This window comes from Rhineura floridana, chromosome 4 (genome assembly GCF_030035675.1).
Source record: "Rhineura floridana isolate rRhiFlo1 chromosome 4, rRhiFlo1.hap2, whole genome shotgun sequence".
Lineage (NCBI taxonomy): Eukaryota > Metazoa > Chordata > Lepidosauria > Squamata > Rhineuridae > Rhineura > Rhineura floridana.
In genome coordinates this window covers 19728183-19746059 of record NC_084483.1, presented here as the reverse complement: position 1 = coordinate 19746059, position 17877 = coordinate 19728183, and the positions used below count along the sequence as shown (strand labels likewise).

General features: G+C 41.6%; 1 protein-coding gene across 7 annotated transcripts in view; it reads left to right on the top strand.

The window, feature by feature from the left end:
- Positions 1–4228: 4228 nt before the first annotated feature.
- KIF16B (kinesin family member 16B) overlaps positions 4229–17877 on the top strand; it is a 198809-nt gene continuing 185160 nt past the window's right edge. For 3 of the 7 annotated variants that reach the window (XM_061622596.1, XM_061622599.1, XM_061622600.1), the window contains exon 1: positions 4231–4725. In XM_061622596.1, the coding sequence (XP_061478580.1) occupies positions 4679–4725 (47 nt within the window). In that variant the 5' untranslated portion in view covers positions 4231–4678. Of the gene's footprint in view, positions 4726–17877 lie in introns of all 7 variants that reach the window. The other 4 variants (XM_061622598.1, XM_061622603.1, XM_061622601.1 and 1 more) reach the window with 3 other exon arrangements.

Below are 17877 nucleotides of genomic sequence, written 5' to 3'. Positions count from 1 at the left end.
GAAGTCAATATTCTTTCTTTTTTATATATATATATTTTTTTCTTTCTTTTTGTATTGTACTAGTTATTGATTTGTGTTGTTTTCTTTTTGTATTGTTTTGGTTTTGAAAATTGGAATAAAAATTAATTGAAAAAAAAAAAAAAAAGGAGAAGCAACTGGGTCATACTCCCCTGGTCCCTCTCCCAATAGAGGTCATCTATCATGGTGACAAAAGGCAATAGCCCTTACCTGTTGTGGAGTTACAGCTTTTAATGAACTATAAATGTGTCGTTCGTTTTTCAGCTTGTGCAAAAAAAAATATAAAATCATCCAATATTTCCGTAGCATCTGCTTTGAAGGTTTGGGTAATATGCAAGTGTATTTAAATATAATTGATTTTTCAATTACATGATGGATAATTAAGTAAAATGTCTTAATAAGTTAACAGCTCTGATTAGTGTATCACACAAAAGCTAAATTGTGATTGAGGCATACTTTGACCAAGATGCTTCTTCACTGTTCCTTTTGTCTGCAATTGTTATTCTTCGTTCCCTCACTTTCTATGAAGCTTCCAGGCAATGTTGTTGACAACCAGTTGCATTCCAGATTTTTTTTTCTATAGCAGCCTGAGTTTTTCAGACGTGATCTGTGGTGCACGTGCACCCAGGTTTAGAATACTGAGTGCAGTCCTGACTGCTCCATCTCAAAAAGAATATCTTAGAGCTCAAACAGAAACAAAAAAGTGACTTGCAGATGGATCCTCAGCATATTCACCCACAAGTATAGCACACTTTGTTCAATGGGAATGGCTTCCAAGTAAGTGTGCATAGGATTCTAGCCAGAAATGGTCAAATGCCTGGACTAATTTCCTAAGAGGAAACTCAACAGCATTGAGATTTTAGGAAAAAAGACAACCACCCAAGCCGGCATTCCTATGCACACACCTGTGTGAGCAAGCCCTGCTGAATACAGAAGAACAGAGGGCACAATCCTAACCCTGCTGATGTTGGTGTGTGGAGAGGGTTGTGCATAGGATTGTGCATAGTTGTATCTCTCCTAGCCTCTGTTGGCAGAGAGAAACAGTGCTGGTTGTGTGTGTGCGCCAGTCCCATTTAGGATTGCTCTGTTACATCTAAGTAAACATGCATAGGATTGGGCTGAGGAGGTGCTAACTGAGATGTAAATAGTTATGCAGCATAGATATATAATTTTTCTCCTACTCTCATAATACTAGAACAATATAACTTGGCATATCCAGTGATGTTGATTGGCAGTAGGTTCAGGTCTGGCAAAAGAAAGTACAACTAATTAACTTACGGAACTTGAGATATCATGGAAGCCGCTAGCTTAGATGGATTTTAAAAAGGACAGTTGGGAATTCCAACAAATAGCTGGCACATGGAGTACTCCTGTTATATGTGAAGGGTTAAACCCACTCCATTCCCTTCCTCTGGTTTTGTTTCCCCTATCCACCAATCAGCATTCTCTGCTCAGTAAGCATGCTCAGCCCTTAGTGGCCATTTTTTGAGGGGAGGGATAGGGTAGACATAGTGGTGGCCAATCCCAGGTACATTAAAATCTTGTATTTCTCCATTGATTTCCATTGGCAGCTTTCACTTCTTTCCCTGGTGACATTTAATAAAAATAGCTTCTCAGTGTGAACCACGAAATGACCTATCCACACAATGAGGGCCCTTTGTGTCTGTTCTTCACTCCTCCTTTTCAAGTCACTCCATTCCATTTTCCATTCCCAGGTTTTCTACACACACCCATCCCCCACAACCATTAGTTGGCATTCTGTGCCCACTGAACATACTCAGTCCTTTCTGAGCTTTTCTGGGGGGGGGAATCCCCTCAGATTTGCCCCATTTTTTTGTGGTTCTCAAACCACAGATTTCCTGATTCTGCTAATACCTCTCTCATGTGTTGCTGCCACTATTTTGGCTACATACGCACAGGCATCTCTCCCCTGAAGATCAGAAATATACAATAATTAGACAAAATAAGGATGGTAAGTCTGTCCAAGGTTATTAAGAGATGACAGCTGAAACAAATAACCTGCATGCTCAGAAGCCATATATGTCTAAATGCCAGATGCTGGGGACAAAGCACAAAGCTGAACCTTGGACTCACGTTCTAGCAAGGCATTTCTTATATTCTAAAATTCACTTTTATTGAAGTGCATTGATAAAGAGATCAGGGCCAATACGTTTGTGGGCCTTCCTCTGAACAGATGGTCTGTTGCTCTGTGGAATTTTGTCCAGTCTGAGGAATACCTTTAAGGTCAACAACTAGCTAGACATTTCTGACCAAACCATTAGTCATATTTCATCATGTGAAATATAAGCCTCTGTATCAGTCATCTGCAACCCAGTGCCCTCCAAATGTTTTGGATTCCAGTTCCATCATCCCTATTAACCATGCTGGCTGAAGCTGATTGGAGTTATTTAGAGGGCACCAGGCTGGGGACAGCTGCTCTAGAGATTTCAGACTAGCCCAGTGTTTCATTATTATTTTTTCCTCTTCAGCAGTTGAGCCAAAATAAATGCAGGAGATTTTCCTAATTCCAAATTATCTTCTTCACAAATATTATCACATTTTCCACTTCTTTAATAACCAAAATAGATGTGATATGGAAAAGTCTTTTTTTACTTCACTAGTTCAACTAATGTATTGACTGTAGGATCACTTTAATACAACCCAAGCAATGTCCTTTTGTATAAAACTCATTGTTAGCTTTGCAAACAAATTGGTGCAATAAAAACTGCTATCTTTGACATATTTGTGTGTGTGAGAGAGCGGAAGCACCGTTTGCATAAGGAAATTTCCGTTAATAATATGTCAAACTTGGCCATTCTATGGAGTGAGATTTAATGAAAATCCAAGTACAAACAACTGTTTTGTGAATGTCATCCTCAGTTGCGTAGCTCATAACCACTTAATCCCTTGAGTTGCTGAGGCACAAGGTACTGTTATCTCTTTGCTTGGTATGGACTTGCCAGCCATATGCAAATTAAAGCATGCATTCTTCTGATTCAATGGCGAGGTACTTTGGTGTATATGTGCCAATTAAAGATGCAATTCTCCAATATATAACAGTGTTCTCAGGATAGGCTCACCACTGTGCTCTATTCTAATATAATTTATTTGAAAGTTCTATTCTTCAATCCTAAATTATGATTTAGGTAAAACCTTCAACATGCACAGGCTTCATGGAACAACAACAAAATTATAATCTAAGTGTGTTTGGGGTTGCTGTGGTGATTTAACAGAGGGACACACACTTTGCACATGCATAAAGGCACCTTTTTGTTGTTGGAGTCCTGTACATACTTCCGCATCAGCCCCATTGAACTCTGTGGGACTTTTGAGTAAACATGCACAAGCGAGGATCTTCCTCAGAGGACTGAGCCCTGCCAGCCCCATTCATAAGAATTTAAGAATAGCCTACTGGATCGGACCAGTGGCCCATCTCGTCCAGCATCCTTTAGATGCCTTTATCCCAGTCTGCACCGGAATTGTGTTTAATATGTTTGGTGTTTAAGGTGTTTTTGTGTTTTACCACTTCTTGTGGGCTCCTTTTGGGAGGAAAGGGGGATATAAATCTAATAATAAATAAATAAAACCGGATGCCTCTGGGAAGCCCGCAGTCAGGACCCGAGTGGAACAGCACAAGGAAGCAGCGTTTCTTATTCTGAACTACCTGAAGTTTAAAAGAATGAAACATATTTTATTTTATTCAGAGCTTGGAAAAGTTACTTTTTTGAACTACAACTCCCATCAGCCCAAGCCAGTGGCCATGCTGGCTGGGGCTGATGGGAGTTGTAGTTCAAAAAAAGTAACTTTTCCAAGCTCTGATTTTTTTTAAGCGCTAAAGGCAGAGGATGAGATTGAGGGGAAAGGGCGTTTTTCTTCTGAGGCCAAGTGCAGCCGCCGATTGAACTCCGCCTACCCTACCGCGTCTCTCTGCGTCGGAGCAATCCTTAGGGACGAGTGCGCTTGCCCCTCTTGCAAGCCACTACTAGACGAGTTGCGTTTTAGCGTGCCACCAACCGAGAACACTCAATCTGGTATAAGGAGGAAGAAAGGCTTTCAGTCGCAACATGTGACATCGCCGTGAAACAAATTTTATAACCCCCCCCCCCGCCGGAAATAATTGGAAACATACAGGCGTGGCAAAACACCTACTGTACAGTATTTGTATGGCTGCAAGTTACTGGCTTCCCACGCAGCGGCCGTCATCATCAGCCTCTGACGGATTGAGCGTTGCAAGCAGTCACCCGGTTTGGGACGTGTAAAAAACGCTCAGTCATTCAAATCCAGTCTAGAAGGGAGGGGGAAGAGTTATAATTGGGGAAAGAGTGGTCAACGCGTTCGGCACCCATTTGTCCCTCGGCAGCACCCTTACGAGAGCCCTGCGCGGCTGGGGTTGAGGCGTTGGCGTCGTAGGAGCCGGAGCCGGAGCCGGAGCCGGAGCCAGAGGGGCGGGGCGGGGTACCTTCCGTAGTGCTATTGGCTCCGGGAGGCCGGTCCAAGTGCTAGTCCCGAGAATGGAGAAGCGCCCAGAAGGCGGGCGGCAGTGGGTCGGCGATGTGACCCGCCCACCTAAGTAGAAGCGTCCCTCTCCAGGAGAAGGAGGGTGCTCCTGAGAGAGGCAGGCGAAGGGGAAGAGGCTCTTCGTTTGCGGGCGGGATGCACCATGGCGTCGGTGAAGGTGGCTGTCAGGGTCAGGCCCATAAACCGCAGGTGAGCAAGACAGCGAGCGAGTGGGAGCGCAAAACTGAAGTAGGGGCGCTTATGTTCTCTCCCCGCCTGCTATGTATCTAGCTACCCTTTCTTTCCTTCCTCCGCCCCCCCCCCATAGGTCTGGGAGTGGTCTTCCCTCCCCGATGAACATGCTCCTCCCGCCGCCTGCTTCACTCATACACAGGTGCAGAACATGTTTTATCCAGCTCCTGGGTGTGTGTGGCTACTTCTCGGAGCACCCCCGTCCACTCTGCTGCTTTGACTGGCAGACTCTCCGCTTGACATTGGGTAGCCAAACCTCGACTGCTGCTGTTAAGCCTGCAGGTGCAAAGGAGGCTCCTGTGACTCATTAGTACTTGTGTAGACAAAGACATTTTAATCAGATGTTCTTTTTTTTTTGCCATAATCATGTATCGTGTAGTGCACTTGCCAAAGTTCCCCCCCCCCGCTATAAAACTAACAAAGACACAGCAGATTTATTGGCTTGCTCTTAACGTACTAGATCTGGAAAACACTGATGTATTTTGAGAGTTCTAATATTTATAAAAGACACTGCCAAACATATTTCTAGCATTCAAATATAAAGATGCTTTTTTTACCCATTGTGGAACTATAAAAATTACAGGCTTAAGTGTGCATACATCCCCCCCTCCAAAGCCCTTGAGTATGCCAGTTGTAAAATTCGACCAAAGTAACTTTATGATACTTTGTGCTCAGCTTGCACTTCCATATAAACTGGATACTGGTGATAGATCGTTTGCTTCCTAGTGGCAGCTTGTAAACTCACCAAAGGCTGATGCCAGCTGTGGAGAGGCAGTTGTCAGCAGGATTCATACATGTAGGGAGGTGAGTTTTATCTCTCTGGTTCAGTCTGGTTTCAGGCCTGGTTTTGGCACGGAAACAGCCTTGGTCACCCTGTATGATGACCTTTGTCGGGAGAGAGACGGGGAGTGTGACTCTGCTGATTCTCCTTGATCTCTCAGCGGCTTTCAGTACCATCAGCCATGGTATCCTTCTGGGAAGACTGGCTGAGTTGGGAGTGGGAGGGACTGCATGGTGGTGGTTCTGCTCCTACTTGGCGGGTCAGCTCCAGAAGGTAGTGCTTGGGGAACATTGCTCGGCACCCTGGACTCTTCAGTATGGGGTTCCACAGGGGTCAGTTCTGTCCCCCATGCTGTTCAACACCTACATGAAACTGTTGGGTGCTGTCATCCGGAGCTTTGAGTGTGTTGCTGATGACATGCAGCTCTATTTCTCCTTTTCATCTTCTTCAGGTGAGGCTGTCAATGTGCTGAACCAGTGTCTGGCTGTGCCAATGGACTGGACAAGGGCTAATAAACTGAGGCTCAATCCAGACATGACTGAGATGCTGCTAGTGGGTGGTTCTTCTGACTGGATGGTGGATGTCCAACCTGTCCTGGATGGGGTTGCACTCCCCCAGAAAGGAGCAGGTTTGTAGCTTGGGGGTTCTCCTAGAACCATCTCTGTCACTTGAGGCTCAGGTAGCCTCGGTGGCACGGAGTGCCTTCTACCAGCTTTTGTTAGTGGCCCAGCTATGCCCCTATCTGGACAGGGATAACCTGGCTTCAGTTGTCCATGTTCTGATAACCTCCAAGCTAGATTACTGCAATGTGCTCTACATGGGGCTGCCTTTGAAGACAGTTCGGAAATTGCAGCTTGTGCAAAATGCAGCGTCCAGATTGGTAACAGGGACCAGACAGTTCGAACACATAAAACCGATTCTGGCCTACTTGCATTGGCTGCCTGTATGTTTCCAAGCTCGATTCAAAGTGCTGGTTTTAACCTATAAAGCCTTACATGGCTTGGGACCACAATGCCTGATGAACCGCCTCTCCTGACATGAACCCACCCATTCACTACGCTCAACATCTAAGGTCCTCCTCCGGGTGCCTCCTTGGAGGGAAGCTGGGAGTCTGTCAACAAGGGAGAGGGCCTTCTCAGTGGTGTCCCCCAAATTATGGAATGATTTGTGTGATGAGGTGCGCCTGGCGCCAACACTGTTATCTTTTTGGCGCCAGCTCAAGACTTTCCTCTTCTCCCAGGCATTTTAGCATGTGTTTTTAAATTGTTTTTAATGTTTTTAATTGTGTTTTTAAATTGTCTTTTGTGTTTTAAAATTTGTAAATTTGTTTTTATTGTTTTTAATTGCTGTAAACCTCCCAGAGAGCTTCGGCTATGGGGCGGTGTATAAATGTAATAAATAAATAAATCACATCTCCTTAACTGTATATTATCTATTGGCCTCAGAGGTATCATGAAAATTCATTTTAGTGTGGGCAGATGCTGCAGCTCAGCATCTATCCACAGAGGTGACATCAGCCTTTGGTGAGTTTACAAGTGACCACCTAAACCCATGTGTTGTAGTTTGTTAGCACATAACTACTTGCCTGTGTGGTGAGCAAAAAATGCCCCCAGGGATACAAAAACACAGCTTTTTGTGTGTCTTCCTGTTGAAGGCTCTCACTTTCCCCCTTGCAGAAAAGGGCAAGACAAATAGCCTGGCAGGCAGTCTTCCTATCAGAGTTCTGCTTAAGGTGAAAGTCTGCTTGAAGGTGTGTGGAACTTCCTCCTCTCTTCTTACATGCTGAGAGAAGGGTATGCATGGTCCTTCTAGAACAGCATTCTTCTATTCTGGAGGATGGCAGAAACAATCCTATATGCTATCCCCAGAAGGCAACTCTGCCTTAAATAGGGTTCCTTAAACACAATGTGCCTGCTGGTTAGACTTGCTTTCTGTTTCTGTGCTTAAAAAAGGAGCAGAAGAGGATGCAAGCCCTGCCAGCGCCGCCATGTTTACCCAGCCAGACAATGCCGTGGCACTTGGTTTTTTGTTTCTTTTTTTCTTTTCTGGTGAGGACAGAAATCAGACATTGGCAGCACTGGTTGGTTATTTTTGCTTCCTCTGATTCTCTCTCTGGACCCCTACCCCAAGAATGGAAGTGTGTGCTTAATCTCCACAATGGTGTTAGGGAGGCCTTCTGCCTGTCCAGTTTCTCTTTTTCTCTCCTAGACTTAAATACATTAGCTGTAAGTCTGGGAGGAAGAAAGGGAGCAGTCGCTATCAGTGCTGTGCTGGAGAACCAGTTCAGACTTAATGGCAGCTGCCCTCTTGGCTTCCTATGGCTTCTAGGAGGCCTCCCAGTGTTCTGGTTAGAAAATGGACACAGCTGAGAGAGAATGTTGGGAGAAAGACAGATGTGGTTGGAAGGGATTGACCAACTCACCTCTGATTATTTTCAAGACTGAATTACTCTTCCATAGTTGGATTTTTTAAAAAAGGGGGTGTTGCTTCTTCCTTTGTGTGTCTTTTGCTCTGTTTTTTAAATTTTTCTCCAATGTTAAATGTAAATTATATGATTGGCTAATATTTATGCTAATTAAGAAGTTTACATATGTCTGGTTGGGTTCAACTTGGGAATAGGAGAACAAATGAGGAGAAAAGGAACTAGGTTTTCATCCCTGATATTTATCTTTGTATTTGATCCCTGACATTAAATATGGCTATTTTAAAATAGTGGAGTAATAGTCCCTTGCTGAACTGGATTGCGGTTGTGGATTTAGACAGGTCCCCCCCCCCCATTTAGAACTGGATTGGCTGAAGGATCCAAAGCTTGATTCATCCTGTGTTGCCAAACTTTTTGCAAACTGAAGGCATGTGATGCAGTTATGTTATAGGACCAAACCGGCTTAGCTCCAGTAAGTTGTGGATCTTGTATAATAGACTGCTGGGAACCACATGAGTCAACCTGAGCCACTTGGATATAAGTGAAGTAAATTGATAAAGATTGTTTAGGAGAATGTGGAGGCATCAGTCCTACAATACATCCATTGGTTAATGTGGTACAACACATGCTCGTCCCCAGTAGTATAGTGGCAAATTCAGAACTGCAGGATCTCTTCATGATAGTCACAGCCACACACTGTTCTAAGATGATACAACTTTCTAAGGTTATAGAATACTAGACTTGAATACTGGTTTCTGTTTATTTATTTTATTATTTATTTATTTATTATACTTGTATACCACCCCATAGCCGAAGCTCTCTGGGTGGTTTACAGTAACTAAAAACAAATACAATTTAAAATACATCTTTTAAAAAAACAATTTAAAACAATATAAAACTTTCTCTATCATAGTCACCATTTTAGTGTCTTTTGTCACTGTCAGTTTGACAATTGCTGGAATTACTGAATTGGTGCCTATACATTTGTTTCCTGCTGCTACCAAACTGCTTGATGAGGTAGAGGGGATGCTATCATCAGGATTCACTGTCTTTTCTTCTGTAATTACAGAATTCTCACTCTCCACAACTTGTCTTGGTATTTTGAAGTAGGAACTAATAAAGGCTTGCTTGCAGTTGACAGTTATTGGGGCCTGCATAATTGACTCAGAAAGCCCTATAGCAATAAAGAAAAACACACACTTTAAAAAAACTGCTTTGTGCATGGACTTCCCCCCCCTTTCTCTGGGGGCTTTTTTGCTGCTGGTTAAGACAGAGGCTGTTTTCCTAAATGAAGGAATTTACACTCTCGGCTGGCCAGGCACTCATGTGCGTAGGAATTTGTAACCTTTTGAACTTTGCCACCTTCTAGAAGGTAGGTAATGGGAAAATCCTTTCCTTCCCCAATTTCCCTGTGTCACCCCCTCCTCCTTCCACGCATACCTAGAATGTTAGAAAAAAAGAGAGCTTTTAGCCCATTCAGGCAGTTTTTCATCATCAAGCTGTAAGGTAAGGAACCTTTTTTTGCTGAGTTTCCCTTCTTGGCCGCCATACTAAGGGTAACTGCGTAAGCATGGAAATTCCTGATCCTAACCCCTGGTGTTGGCTGCACCACACAAACATTCTTAGGCATGTTTATTTTCATTTCACCCCACCATGCACAATATATGCATACACAACATTTGAAGCTGAAACATCATCTCTCTCACACACAATCCCCCCAAACACATTTTTTTCTCTTTTCCTCCTCCCCTACTCCTAGGTTTGGGCTGGAACTGAACCACACATCTCCTACCTCCTCCCCGCTTTTTTGCTGCTGGGTTGAGAATGAGATCCTTGTTAATGCCTTCTGCCACAACAACATATTCCCAGGAGCCAATCGCCTTGAAAAGGGAGTGTGTTATCCACTGAGAAGAGTCTTCTCAGTGGCTGGCTCAGCTCCTTTTACTCCGATTGGCTCCAATCAGCAGGAAAGGACAAGGAGGCATGTTAGAAGACTCTTCAGTTTGTGCTGATTGACTCATTGGATGCTGTGGATATAGGGACCCTACGGGACCTGGCTTCCAAAAACGTAGGGTGTCTCATCTGTCCCCTGCAACCCTGGAAGACTATACCCCTGCTCTCCCACTGCAGTGTCTGCAAAAGTCACTGGAAAATGGGAGGAAAAGGAGTCTCCGGGAGCTACCTGAAGCTGAGATTGCTTGAAACACTGAAATGATCTACAGAATGCATGCTTACAGTAGAATTTTGTCATGTTTTCAACACACTGTTTATTATTTATTATCAATATTTATATGCTGCTATTCTGTGGGTGGCTTACAATAAATAATAAAACAATACAATTAAATTCACAAACAGTGACAAAATCAGCATAACAAATTTTCAACCGTGCCAGGAAATAGATGAAAACTTGAGAGTTTTAAAAGCCTGGGAAAATGAACAAGGTTTTCCTTTCCTTTCCTTTCCTTTCCAAAAAGATCACAAAGTGAGGACTAGGTGAACTTTCATGGGAAGTGCAATTCACTGATGTGCTGCCACTGGGTGGCATTTGTTATGCAATGTATCATTCTGCATAATTTGTTCTTCATAATAATAATATATAGCACTTTAAAGTGTTCAGAGTAAGTCACATTCATTCGCCTAATTCAGAGTTATGTTGCTCAGTTTGTTAAACTACTCTCATTTTTAATTACTTGCCTGATGACCATAGGTTGGGGTGGGGAACTTGTGGCCCTCCAGATGTTGCTGAACTACATCTTCCATCAGCCCCAGCAGAATGGTCAGTGGCCAGCGATGATGGGAGTTGTAGTTCAGCAACATCTGGAGGGCCAAAGGTTCCCCACACTTGCCATAGGTGATCAGGAAAGCAGTTCGCAAACCAAACAATGTGTACCAAAATGCATATATTAGGGGAAACTGTGTATAAAATATATGAGTGAAAGTAACATAGAAAAATGCATTATATAATGAGAATTTGCTTGCAAAAATGTGTACATTAGTCAAAACTATCTACAAAAATGGGTTTATTAGAAGAATAAAGATGGGAAAAATTAGGAATTTAGAGAACTGAAATTGACAGATCTTTCCATCCCTAGTAGGGCATAAATGTCTAGCCGGGCTGTGCTTTTAGCCTGACCTCTGACAGCACATCTTTTTCTTTCAGTAACCATGTGGTGTTTGTGGTTGTATGAGAAGAAAGCCCCAGTATGTGAGCTCTGCACAATTGGAACAACAAATAATCAGGTCTCCCTATAATGTGGAGCCCCTGCTTGTGAGCAGGAGCTCACACATAGGGCTTTCTTCTTGCACAATCTCACATAATGTGGTTACTGAAAGAAAAAGATATGATATTGGGGATAGAGCAAAAGGTGTTGCCCTGTTCCTCATTCTATACGTTCATGCCTCATACTTGAGTATTGTGTAAATATAGGCGGGCCCCGCTTATACGACAGGTTCCGTTCCGGACTGCTGCCGAAAAGCGGAAACTGCCGAAAAGTGGAACCCATTGATGATAATGGTGCGCATTGCGTGAAAATGACGCGAAAATGGTGTGCGATGAGCAAAAACCGCCGTAAAAGCAGAACAAGTGCCTTAAAGCGGGGACTTCCCTAATTGAAAGTCGCCACATTAGCAGAACGCCGAAAGGTGAAGCGCCGTAAAGCGGGGCCTGCCTGTAGGACTATATTGTTCACTCAATCTGACAAGGTTTAGGGAAGATAACTTGAGGGGTATGATTCCAAAAATAGTGTGGTGGAATTTAATTTTTTTTAAAATAAGCTGTATAATGAGACTTCAGATTGAGTTGCTAAGATTGAAGCCCAATCTTCAGAATGAAGCAGTGAAGGTATCAGAGAGGTAATACTTCTCAGTGCTAGAAAACATGCTGTCTTTAATAGTTATACATATTTAATCTGTTAGAACTGGATGACTGTATCCAACAAGTTGAGATCTTGTGGTTATAGTAAACAAACATGCCTAATGTGTGCAGAGCTGTCTACATATGTCTAAGGCTTTGTGACAGACTGCAATTTTAAAAATAAAATCTATAAATGTGGGATATACATTTGCTGCTTTAAAACAAAGTAAATAAAGAAAGCAGCATTAGATTTATTTAAAATGTCTTTTTAAAAAGTTTTTGAAAATAAATAAAAGATTTTCTGCAGCTACTGTTTGTAGTTTTGTCGCATTACAGAACAAAATACTAGCTGTTGTTGACACATTTGTCAAAGTATGACCCCATACAGGAAACTCTCATTAGGCTTTCAGATGATGATACTTTCAGATGATACTTTATTTCTTGTATCCCATTCTTCCCTGGAACAGCTAATAACATTTAAATTCTTATCCTTGGATGTAAGTTAGTGAAGTTGCATTCTCTCTCTCTGAACATAAAGCTGATTTGAAATTGAACATGTTACATCTAAAAGTATATGATCATTAGTAAGCACTGAACTCAAACAGACTTGGGCATTTGCTTCTAGTTTTCCCAAGAGGAACTGTCCTGCAATTTACAGGTTCTCTTGTGCCACAGAACTGATACAGCAGGTCTTGTGTTTACTGAGCAGATAAATTTGGCTTTTATTTTCTGAAGTGTGAAAGCACTGGCCTTTCTTGAATTTTTAACGTTGCTTGAGACGCAATAACCGTGACAACTTCAGAAATATTTTTCATTGATACTGATTTAAGATAAATTAATAAAAACAAAATTAGGTTGATGTATTTTTTCTGCATATCATTGAAAAAAGAGGTGCTGCCAATTTGGATTTTTAAAAAAAGTTCTATTCCACTATTCAAGGAGAAGTATTTCTGATTTGGCGTGGAGTTCTAATTTTGGTAATACTTCTCTGAAGTTAGCAAATTTGCAGGTCTCATGGTTTCATGTTTCTGCATGCTCTAATCTGGAAGCTGTATTGGGAAGCACTGAAGCTTTCCTTGCATCTTAGGCAATATGCTTAACAAGGGAGGCTACAGAAAGGTTTGGTGACGAATACTACATCTTTGCATAAACTGGAGTGGAAACCTAGGGTTTCCTACCTAAAGACACCTGGCATTTATTTCTATGGTAAGTGGAGATAGTATCCCCTTTCTATGGTAAGTGGAGATAGTAAGATTATACCCCTTTACACTTTCTAAAGCTGGTAGGATTAAATATTTGCTCTCCTGCAATAGACAGACTGCATTCCTTTATATAATCGCTGCATTCCATGGTAGTTCCTCCAAGAGACATTCTGGTTTAAGTGACTGTTGAACCCATCAAATTCATTTTACTGCTTCAACAAAAGATTGTCCAAAGAGGGTGAATTACAAGGCAGCTTCAGTAATTAATGAACTATTGTAAAATAACACACTGAGAATTGGAAATTAGGGCAACTGGCTGAACTTGCTAGACAGGTACAGTGTCAGGCTCTGTTTCTGTCGCTCCTCCTTTCTCAGTGATATGGAACACATTTACTAACAGTTGCCAGGTAAAGCTGCTTATTCAGAGCTGAAGCTTCATTTATTTTAGGCAGTGCCGGTGCCAGGCTATTTTGTGCCCTAGGCAAGGCTAACTACCTGTACCCCCCCCCAAAAAAATTGCTAACTTCAATTTTCAAAAACAGATGTCTTGTAGAAAAAATGAAAAGCACAAAACTTGAAACTGCTAAATTTATTTTAAATTGCAATAATAAGTAATACAACTATCTTTGATTATCTTTCTCAAATACAAAAGAAAATGTTTTAGCACACAAATCATTTTGAATAATCTTGTGAATTGTGATGTTAAAATTTAAGTCTCTTAAAAGTTTCAATTTCAGGCACATCAAAATATCACTTTGCGTGCCTTTTCCTTTGCAAATTTTGTCACCAATTCCTTCAGATCAAGTGCTGATGCTTGGGCATGTTCAATGTTCAAGCCAACTAGTCTCTTTTGCAGCATTGTTGAGCGTATGTAAGTTTTTATAAGTTTGAGCTTTGAGAAACTGCATTCACCACTTGCCACTGACACTGGAAGTGTGAGAAGGATCCTTAGAGCAACAGAAACATTAGGCACATTATCCAGGAGTTTTTGTTGTAGTATGAAGAGAAGTACTCCTTGTGGTGGCATAGACTTTGGAAGACTTCAAGCTATTGCTACAAGTCCACAGCACAGATATTCAGCATCAATATCTTTGTTTCCATTGTGCATCAATGATTTTTCCAAATTCTTGCACAACTTCAGTAGATTTTTTGTTGATACTGTATATATCATACAGGAAGCCAAATAGGGAATTATATTGTTGTAACTGTTGGAATCTCTCTTCAACAGATGGTATGGCCATGTCTAAGACAGCATAGTAGAAACCTACTTTGAGTTTCTGCTTTGGATCTTGCAGCGCCTCTTGGGCCTCATACTCAAACTGCTGTTTCTTTCTTCTTGTTCTAACCTGTTCTGTCTCAAAGTTTGGTAGTATTTCTAACTCCTTTGCAATCTCAGTAGCATCTGTCAAAACTTGTTGAAAACCCTCATCACACCTGCAGCCTACAAGGTAATTCTTGGTCACTTGCAATTGGCTTGTAGCTGAATTTAAATCAGCTTCCTTATTTTGTAGTAGCTTGCTTGTAAGATTGACTTCAAAAAGGCTGTTGTACCATGTAACAAGGGATACCACAAACTTGAACTTACAAATTGCATCAGCAAGGGCCTTAGCTTCAATTTGGGAAGTATTTCCAGATAAACCTTTTAGGCTTGTGTCATCCAAGATCTCTATTAAAGCATCATATATACTACCAAGATGATATCTCAGTGGTTTCAAAGCATCAGTCCGACTCTCCCATCTTGTTTCTCTCAATGGCTTAACAGTTATGCCTTAGTCTGATACATGGCTAGTTAGAATTTGCCAATGCTGAGTCAATGCAGATAAATAATTATAGATCTGTTGAACCAAACTGAAGAAACTAGTTACTTCCAGACAACACTTAGCGGCATCATTGACTACCAAGTTTAAAGAGTGTGCATTGCAGGGCACGAAAAAGGTACATGGGTTTATGTCCAGGACTCTCTTTTGTACGCCATTTTCTTTGCCTTTCATGTTACTCCCATTATCATAACCTTGACCATGCAGATTCTCAATTGGTAATCCCATTTGCTCAAGCTGTCCAAGAGAGTTTCTGCATAACATACAATCATTGTCATCTGTTCAATATGACTAACATCAGGTGTGCAGTCCAGAATAATTGAGTAGTATTTGCCTGAGTTTGCATGTGCTAAAATTTTCTGCTTTATAGCACCTGCTAGAAGCTGTATAAATTCATTTTGGATATCTTTTCCTAGGTAGTGAACCATTGTTTCTTGATCTTTAGCTCTGCACAAATGTTCATTCATGATAGGATCAAAAAGGGCTAGATATTCTACAAACTTCAAAAAATTTCCATTGCTAGCACTGTACAACTTTTCAGTTGTACCACGGAATGCCAAGGTTTGTATGCCAAGAACTGTGACCAAAGCAATCAAGCGTTCCAAGATTTGTAGCCAATATTGTTCTTCTTGCCTAATTTTCTGCTGGTAAATAAGCGCAATTCAAGTTCTCTCCAGGTCTGATAGTTTTCTAAATGGTCAGTATTCCTAAAATTGCACAAACACGTTCTTACTCACTCGAGTGTAAAAAGGATAAATAAAAAACTATAGAAATTTTTTATAAGACTTTATAATTAATTATATTCCATAGCACTGTTGTGATATTTATCTTAAAATAAAAAATATAAATTGTCAGTTGCATTTTTACAAGGGTTAAAAAAACTAATCTGTACAAAACTGTGCCGCTCAAAGGTCAGTACTGTGCCCCTCTGAGGTTTGCGCCCTAGGCGGCTGCCTAGTTGGCCTAATGATAGCACCGGCCCTGATTTTAGGGTAACTGCTAAATAGACAAATGGTCTGACTTTTGTGTGTAAGAAATAAAACTTTTGTTCAAAGTTCACAGTGAAGCAGCTGGCTTTATTATACTTCCCCACTGCAGTATAATTTGTTGCCTTTTTATAATAATTCTTAAACTGGGGCATATGGGTTGTATGGGGCATTATCTGTTATCTTCACTCCCCATTAAATCTCTTAACCACCAGAGCACTCTCTAACGTTCCCTTCAACATCTCAGTGAACTATGAGCTGCGACAACCAGATTGCTTGCTCATTCCTCCTTTTTTTGCCTTCACCTGTGTGTACTGTATATTTTTTGTACATGTTACATTATTATATCTCACTGCTTTTCATTAGTGTGTATTTTATATATTGTGGAGTGGACTCTTGCCTACTAGTCCATGGGCTGTTTGCTTTTGTTGGGGAAATTTAAATATACAAACAATAAGCAAAATATATTCTTTTATAAAGCTACAAAGGTTTATAACATTTTAATAGTTTAGTTTAACATTTAATAAGTTTAGTAACTAGCCAGAACCCTTTTTCTCTCTTTAGAGATGTCTTTTTCTCACTGTGCTGGTTTGTTTGGAACAACATGTACTCTAAAAAAGATAACATAGAACGCTGTGCTGAATATCTCAGTATCTCGAAGACGTAGGAAAGATTGCATTAGCTGGGATGCTTAGCTCAGTGTGAAAATGAACTTTTATGTGTAGTACTGAACATTGGCAAGTTCACTAGAACATGATGCAGAAAGTACAGTGCCTATGCAAATACCTGTGCAATACCTGTGCTGTACTGTAATGTCTATGTCATACTGTGTCATACTGATGTGTAACCTCCTGATTGGTAGATGCTAAAGCCTTTTGTCCTGAAATGTATAAAAACCCCAGGCAACCAGTGCCAAGGGGGCAGTTCTCCACCTCACTAAGGGAGAGACTGACCAAGCTACACTTGTCATCCAATAAAGGCCCACCTTTTTGCTGCAAGCCTGCTTCTTCAATTTTACTCAAGGACCCCCAGTCCAACGAACTACAAAATTCTTTGTCACTATCAACCCCCATCCTGCCCCTTGATTTTTCAGTGATGGGAGTGGGAAAACCATCATCTTTTATCTATTCCTGATTTATATAGTAACACTCATATGGCTAGCCTTCACAGCATTATTAGTAATGCAGTGTTAGCAGGGGAAGTTATTTTCTCTTTACTAGATAAGTTAGAATGGTTTGGCTTTAGCTTTATTGCCTCTGGTTCGGTAGGACTTACTTTTGAGGAGACGTAGTTGGGATTGTGCTGTAAGACATTGCCTTATTATATGAGCTGCCAGGAAATATCCCTGAGGGATTTGCATGTCATTGTTGGTTATAAGCCAAGAAGTTGTTTTCCTGTGATTATGGAGCGCAGTGCAACATGTGAAAAAAATGGAAATGGACTGCCTTCAAGTCGATCCCGACTTATGGCTACCCTATGAATAGAGTTTTCATGGTAAGCGGTATTCAGAGGGGGTTTACCATTGCCTTCCTCTGAGGCTAGGTCTCCCCAGCTGGCTAGGGCCTGCTCAGCTTGCCACAGCTGCACAAAGCCACCCCTTCCTTGTCCATAACTGCCAGCTGGGGGGCAACTGGGCTCCTTGGGACTGTGCAGCTTGCCCACGGCTGCACAGGTGGCAGGGCACATAACCCCTGAGCTACTCACTGTGGAGGTGATCTTTAGTTGGCCCTTGACACCCAGGAGACAAAAGTGGGGGTTTGAACTCACAGACTCTGAACTCCCAACCAGGCTCTCCTCCCCACTGTGCTATACATGTGAAACTGTAGTAAAAAGACTTATGGCAAAGGAAGTTGCTAGGTTTTACTTGACAGCTCTTCTTCAGCTTCTTTCACTCAGTGAATAGAAGCACAACTGAGGCAAAGATACTTGCCTAGAAAAGTTCCTTCAGAATTGCTGAAGGACTTTATAGAGACTGTATAATAAGTTGGTGGCAAGCTACATATATGGAAATTGTACATAAATTTACTGAAAATGACAAAATGTAGAGAG